General features: G+C 32.6%; 1 protein-coding gene across 1 annotated transcript; it reads left to right on the top strand.

The window, feature by feature from the left end:
- Nucleotides 1-3,997: 3,997 nt before the first annotated feature.
- LOC141684288 (protein trichome birefringence-like 10) lies at nt 3,998-7,596 on the top strand. Its single transcript, XM_074489204.1, has 4 exons — nt 3,998-5,071; nt 6,065-6,454; nt 6,625-6,783; nt 6,982-7,596. The coding sequence occupies exons 1-4, from the start codon at nt 4,626-4,628 to the stop codon at nt 7,334-7,336; spliced, it is 1,350 nt and encodes a 449-aa protein (XP_074345305.1). The 5' UTR covers nt 3,998-4,625; the 3' UTR covers nt 7,337-7,596.
- Nucleotides 7,597-7,684: the final 88 nt, after the last annotated feature.

The raw sequence follows: 7,684 nt of genomic DNA, 5'->3' as shown, positions 1-7,684 counted from the left end.
AAATTCGGTTTGGTCGGTTTGGATTGGGCGGTTTCGGTCGGTTTCGGTAATTTATGCTCAGTCTTATATGCAGGCAACTGATGTCCAACACGGCTCCTTTAATATATAAAATAGTTAATTATTATGTTGTATAAACATATATATATTATCATGGATTAAAGTCTATTAACTCCAGAAATATTATTCTTTTTATCCCCATTATTCAAGGTCGACGATTAAGACGTATCAAAGCAAAAAGATATATAAAAAATTTATGGTACTAATTGATTGCTGCAGTCTGCAAGTAATCTTTGATGATTCAACTGTATATTAATAATTGTTTTTGTTTTAGGCATTGATTAATAATAATATTACGGATGGTCAAAGGCTTAAGGCAATGGGCGTGAGAAAAGAATGTCCTCTTGGCACACGATAAAAAAAAACAATTTTCTTATTAGATGTAAAATTGTGGGGAGAGGGGAAATGGAATTTGGGAGGATAGGAATTGTATGTACGTGGTGGTTTCGCTCATCATTAACCTTAAAAAAACAGTTGATGATGGCTAACCGGAGGAGCACGCAGAACCATAAAAATCCGGGGGAAAGGGTACTCCATAAAAATTTCATCGACCTGAATTTTATCCGAACTTTAAAAAATCTCGTTTTTTAAAAATGAATTGACCGGATTTTTTTAAAAAATCGGACCGGCCGGGACTGGACTTTTATCCGGATTTTTTTGAATCCAGACTTTTCGGGTTTTGATCCGGGCCGGATTTTCGAGAAAAAAGGAGGTTCATTTAAGGCCCGCGGGCCGGGCCGAACCGGGCCGGACTTTTTTCCAGTTCGGGTTCTTTTTGCTCTTTTTCCGGATCGGATCGGATCAAATTCCGGGTTTCCAATTTTTTGAATATCACTACTCTATACTCCTATGCATTTGACGTGGTCCACATATTTACTTCGCCTCCAAATAACAAATTAAGTGATTGATTTTATTTTAGGGAATTTGGCAAATATACCATATTTTTGATATTTATTTACAGATATACCAACTTGTCTAAAATCTTGCAAATTTACTATTTTTTAAAACACACAAAAAATTAATTTACAAATATATGTTATAACTACCTGATTCATACTCTCTCTTCTCTCTCCTTGCTCTCCACTCCCTCTTTTTCTTATACTCTCTCTTCACTCCATCTCTTTCCCTTTCTCTCTATTTTCTTCCCTTCTTTTTTATCTGCTTTTCATTCTTGTTTCAAGTAAAATTACAGTTCAATCTTTGTTCTTCGTGTCCAAATAGGTAATTTGTCCAGTGAGTCTCCCAGCATCAGTGCCGGAATTGCAGAAATTTCATGATTCAAGATGCACAACTTAGATACACCGATGCGTTCGATTCAATGGTGGATAGTGTACACTCTGCAACGGAGAAGGCTGGTGGCAAGTTTTTGGATATAGTGATTTCTAGTTTGTTGTTTTAGTTGCTTTTTAGGTTGTAATGTTCGGCCCCGCAGGGGTATTTATTTTTCTTATGTAGTTGCGGTTGCAGTTGCAACGGGTTGATCTCAATTGCTTGTAATTTTTATTATATTTAAATTTGAAATTGCTTTGGTTGTATTTGTGGTTGCTGGCCCCGTAGGGGAACTGTAACTTGTGGATATGGTGGTACTGGCGATGGGTATGGAGGTGGGTGTCATGAATGTGGTAGTGGCAGTTATGGAGGTGGGTGTTTTAAGTTGCAGGTTGTTTTGGTTGCATCTGTGGTTGCTGACCCTGTTAGTTACAAGGTCAGCAACTTGTTATGCAACCACTCATGTAAGATTCAATAGTGATTGCTTTTGGTTGAAATATGGTTACAGAAGTTACAAAACGTATTATTAATTTTGATTGCATTCAGTTACATATGGTTGCATCCAATTGTATCTAGATGCAACTACCCCTGCGGGGCCAATATAAAAAAGTTGTACAATATATCAGGTAACTTAAATTGTTCTAGGAAGTGATTATAGTGGATAGTGTACATTTTGTATTGGAGAAGACTTGTGGCAAGTCTTTGGATAATGTGGTTTCGGGTATTTATTTTTCTACCTTACAACTAGTTGCAACTTATTATGCAAATAAATATAATTTTCAAAAGATTTTTTCAAAGTTGTATTTCTGGTTGCATATATGGTCGCTAGCGGCTGCAGATATGGTTGCATATACAACCATCTTCTTTTTGCAAATATTTTTTGGAACATAGTATTTTTGCAATTTGTTTAAAAAGTAACAGTATTTTTGCAAAAAAAAATTTAAACTTGATTATTTATGAAAAAACCCTTTATTTTATTTAAGGTTGTTGTAGGAATAAATAATAAATTCATTATACATTAAAACCTCAATAGATGAATGTTTGATAAATGAATAATAATTAATTTCTTTCGTTCCAAATGTGCTTAATAAATAATTTTGCTACATGCATTTATAAATATAAAAAGTTAAGTAATTATAGCCCCTTTTAAATATTAATGAATAATCACAATAATTTGAATATACACTTATCTTTATATAAATATATAAATATATTTAATTAAATAAATACTGTTTATTGATTAATCATTATTAGTTTATAGATGTGGTGTTAATATAAGATCTGAAAGACATGTCTGATTATAAGTGACTTTGTAAATATATTATCTTCCAATACACATTGAACATATTGTTTTATTATTACACCAACTAAATACCCATTATTGTATGTATTCATGCTACATGCATGTAAAACTAATTTAAAATGTTAAAAAATTGAATCTAATTAAATATTACATAAATATTACAATCATGATAAATTTTAGGTACATTTTCAAATAAAACATACCAAGGACATTATTAAAAAAACCTAATAATATCTAAATGAAAAATACTCATTTATCGATAATGAAAAAAATATTCATTAATCGGTAAATAAATAATCTCTCATAAATGAATATATATTTTTTGGTAAATATATAATCTCTCCTAAATAAATATATACTTTTGATCTCAAAAGTATTCATTTATCGAGATTTTACTGTAATAAGAGTTTCTACATTCGATATTAAGTAATTTCCGAGATTTCGGAGAACAACAATAAATTGTATAAGTGTAATTATTCCGAAATAATAAATTATCCAAGCTTAAGGTATAAGCTCATTGTAATAGAAAATTAATAATTAGGAAATAATTTACACAATGTGCGAGGAAAATTGTAAGTGAGGAGTTGTAATATATAATTGAAAAAGTTTTTAATAGCATAATAACTTTTTTAACGAGTTATATCAATTGTGATTTAATTTATATATTTTGAAAGGTAATAATATTTTGCTAGGACGCCTCCTTTGCATTATAATATTACAGATTTTTTTATATTTACATTGAAATTGATGTAAATGCATTAATGATAATTTTTCATTATTTACATATTTTTTATTTGTGAACAGAAAAATTATATCAACGAATATGAATATGAAAAAAGAACTTTTTTTATTAATAATTTGTCTTAAAAATATAGTTTAATTTTTATATTAATTTTCAACATGATTGAATTAGGCTTTGGTATCAAATCAATTTCCATGGCAGTGATTACTGCATTCTATAAATTTGACCCAAAATTCCCTAAATTTCATTTCATCTGCGTATCAAACTCTACAAGTTAGCTTTCTAACGCGTGATACACACATTTGGAAGATGCGTATTAATGTCTGATACGTATTACAAAAATGCGCATCAGTTAATTAAAAAAATCAAATATAACAAATGATTCAAGTTATTTGGTGGGTACGGAATCAATCAGCTTGAAAATGTGGTATTTTGGTCATTAACTCATTGAATTAGAAGATTCCGACTTCAACAATAATTATTATAATAAAAATACTAAGTTTCATTTCCATTGACATTTTCAGTTCCATTTTAATTTTTAATTTTATGGATATTCTTTGATTTAAACTATCAGAATTTATAGAATTTCAGTATAAAAAAAGTAAGTTATACTAGGACTCCTTAATGATACATCCACAAATGGCTCACACAAGAGCTTTCTCTCTTTGCACTAACATAATGCTTCTTCCACGACCATGAATGCTACTTTGCTTACACAACAGTTAACATCCATCTTTTATATCTCACGTACAGGTACAACCCCATTAAAAAGGTCCTCAAATATGCAGTAAAGTTTACTCCCTCATCAAGTAAAGAACCAAGCCCCCCCCCCCCATCCTCTCCATTAATGTCCCTTTGCTTCCACCTCACACCTCTTTATTCATTCTTGTTTCAATTATTCAACCATATTTTTCTACAATACCTTCTACATAATTTTTGATTTATTTCCCTCGACTTATTCTATATTTTATTATCCGATCTAGGGGCCGTACGTATCAACAAGAGGAGAAATCGAATATGTGACATAACCTTCGCCATTAGGATAGGACCTTGTCGGTCTCATTCACTTATTTTATAAACCTTTGGACTATTTCATTCACTTCTCATTTGTTAGGAATTATTGTTGAGATCTTAGTACTTAAATACATGTAGCTGTCATAGATAAGCATACCTTACATAATATATTAATAAATATACTTGCATTACTTGCATTGACATGTTCGTATTGTGTGGATATAATATAGCTAGACAAGAATGTCTGAGAACCATTCTCAAGCAGAGTTACATACAATGTCATATGCAGATACTATAAAGAAAATAAAGGGTCTCAGATTATTTGAGCCATCTTTTAGATTTCTTGGTTTTGTGTTTCTTACAATTTTAGTTACATGCTGTTTTTTCTACTTTGATTATGGGGAGTTTGGTAGAAGTTTTCGGATAACGGTTCAGTCTGGGACGTTTGTGGGCTTAAAATTCAATGGTTCGAGCAGAGGAGAAGACAAAAAAATTGAGTTCTTGAGTGAAAATGGTGGTGATTGTGATGTTTTTGAAGGTGATTGGGTATGGGATGAGAGCTATCCATTGTATGAATCTAGAAATTGTAGTTTCTTGGATGGAGGGTTTAGGTGTTCTGAAAATGGAAGGCCTGATTCGGAGTACACTAAATGGCGGTGGCAACCTAAAGCTTGTAACTTGCCTAGGTGAGTCTACTTGGAAGTTTGTATTTTGTTTGCTGATAATTATTTGGAAATGTTTTTGAATGTTGTATCTGATTGATCTTGGTGCAATTTCTTAAGTAGTTAAGTTATCATGTTTCCGGGGAACAGTTTCTGCAGTGTCCACAAGTTAACATGGTTACAGAAATATATTGGTTCAGGGTTTTCGAGTTTCTTTCGTGATAATTCCGATATCTATCAGAATATTTAGGGATTTAATTTAGATGCTATTGTTGAAGGAATTTTTTTGCAATATTGAGCTCTAGCGATCCACTCTTCTACCAGACAATTGTTTCTTGTATTGCAGAGGGAGAGTTGAATAGTTGATAAGATAATTAACTTAAAAAAAGTTTCTTTGTACCCGTGAAGCTTTTCTGATGGGGGTACCTATCTGTCTGCTAGTCCATTTGCTTCTTCAAGTTGATAGTTGTGGCCTGGGAAATTTGTCTGGGAAATGCATTGTTCATGTGTGCAGTGCGCGAGTAGATATGAAATAGTATTAATGGTTTGCTGCTACATTTTAGAAACAGGATAATCACAAGTTTTGCTCTTTTATTCCTGGTGGCCTTTATTTTTTTTTCTTTTTGGATTTATTTGCAACTGTCTGATTTCTTGTTCTTTTCAGCGTCTTTACCCCAAAAATATCATGTGTGATGCCAAGAAAATAAATCTAACTTACTGGACTTGTGTTTAAACTGTAGCTTAGTTTACAAATTTATAATTTTCATTCAAAATAACTAGTTTACAATATGATTCCCTTGGATCTATTTTATTATGAAAAACGAACACAAGTTCATGCATAAACTGTTTCTTAGAATCGAGCTTGCAATTCTTAGATTGAATGGTAACAGTTTTACAATTTGTCTGGTAGTCGCAGAGTTAGATGATACTCTCATGAACTTCAACTTTCTCATTCAATTTGGCTAGAATGTAGAACTAACGGACTAAGTGGTGTATCTTGTTGGACAAAAAAACCAGGTTTGATGCAAAGTTAATGTTGGAGAAACTACGGAACAAAAGACTGGCTTTTGTTGGAGACTCAATTGGAAGAAATCAGTGGGAGTCCCTACTTTGCATGCTATCTTCTGCAGTTTCCAACAAGAGCAATATATATGAAGTGAACGGAAACCCCATTACAAAGCATAAAGGGTTTTTAAGCTTCAAATTTGTCGATTATAACTGCACTGTGGAGTACTATCGCGCTCCATTTCTTGTATCACAGGGCAGGCCTGCTGCTAAGTCTCCCTCAGGTGTAAGAATAACCCTCAAGTTAGACATAGTTGATTGGAGTTGTTTGCAATGGAAACATGCAGATATTCTGATTTTAAACACAGGACACTGGTGGAATTATGAGAAGACTATTAGAGTGTAAGTTGAAGTACTACACATACTTCTTTTTACCAGTTGCGGCTTTATTCTAATTGTTATAAATTGAAATTTGATTCAGAACGTGTTGTCCAGTAGTCTATCATTTATGTCAAGTTATCTCTTACTTTCAATAAATGTATCGCCTTTAAATATTTTTTTTATCACATCAGAGGTTCCTACTTTCAAGAAGGATCAAAGGTGAAGATGGATATGCAAGTTGACACTGCTTATCACAAAGCCTTAAACACTGTGGTAAACTATATACACCGTGAAGTTAATACAAACAAGACTCAGGTCCTTTTTCGGACATTTGCCCCTGTGCATTACAGGTTTGTTCGATCTTCTTTCATCAGAGTCTTGAGTGCATGCATGCTATGTTTCTTTAAATCTTCTTTCATCAAAGTTTCTGTAAATACATATTTTTCTTTCAGTCTTCTTCCATAGCTGCCTAATTTGTCGATACTTAGATCATCATAGACGCTTAGTTTCAATTGGATCTAAACAAACCTAATTTGGTAAACATACAGAGGTGGGAATTGGAGAAATGGCGGGGGCTGTCACATGGAGACATTACCAGAACTGGATGTTTCTTTAAATCCATCAAACATTAGAAGCAGCTATAGCGCACTTGTTGATGCAATATCAGCTCATTCAAACAAATCAAATGAAAATTCTATAGACGTATTATATATTACTAATATGACATCAAGAAGAAAAGATGGACATTCATCGATATATCAGAGTAATCCTCCGGCTCCTCTCAATAGGCAGGACTGCAGCCACTGGTGTCTTCCTGGAGTGCCGGATTCTTGGAATGAGCTACTTTATGCTCTTTTTATGAAGCGCGAAACATCTCATTCCACGAATTCATCCACATTCTAGAATTGAAATCAAGAACATATATTTTATCTGTGAATAACAAATTAAAAAGCATAAGCAGCAGAGCAAAAGAAGCTGCTGAATACTTTGGATAGATTTTTAGAGGCTTATTCTTAGCAGCACTGAAAACACAAACAAAGCAAGTACATTGTATACACTTTTTGGCCCTTTTCTCTTGAATTCTTTTGTGTGTAGTCATATATGGAAAAAGTGGTGGTCGGTCAAATCTGTTCATGTGCAAGGGTTATTTTCTTCATTCTTCATATGTTGTAAGTTGTAAGTTTAGCATGTTTAAATTGATTGTATCTACTAAATTACAACTGGATTTTTTTGAAGGTAAATCAATTTACT

The sequence above is a fragment of the Apium graveolens genome, chromosome 9, assembly GCF_009905375.1.
Source record: "Apium graveolens cultivar Ventura chromosome 9, ASM990537v1, whole genome shotgun sequence".
Classification (NCBI taxonomy): Eukaryota; Viridiplantae; Streptophyta; class Magnoliopsida; order Apiales; family Apiaceae; genus Apium; species Apium graveolens.
Note: the sequence above shows the minus strand (reverse complement) of the source record. Positions and strands in the feature narration are given on the sequence as shown.

Excerpts from the sequence above, each read along its gene's own strand:
- LOC141684288 (XM_074489204.1), top strand. The coding sequence starts at position 4,626 with ATGTCTGAGAACCATTCTCAAGCAGAGTTACATACAATGTCATATGCA. Across the intron at positions 5,072-6,064 it reads AAAGCTTGTAACTTGCCTAG|GTTTGATGCAAAGTTAATGT; the intron begins GTGAGTCTACTT and ends CAAAAAAACCAG. Across the intron at positions 6,455-6,624 it reads TATGAGAAGACTATTAGAGT|AGGTTCCTACTTTCAAGAAG; the intron begins GTAAGTTGAAGT and ends TTATCACATCAG.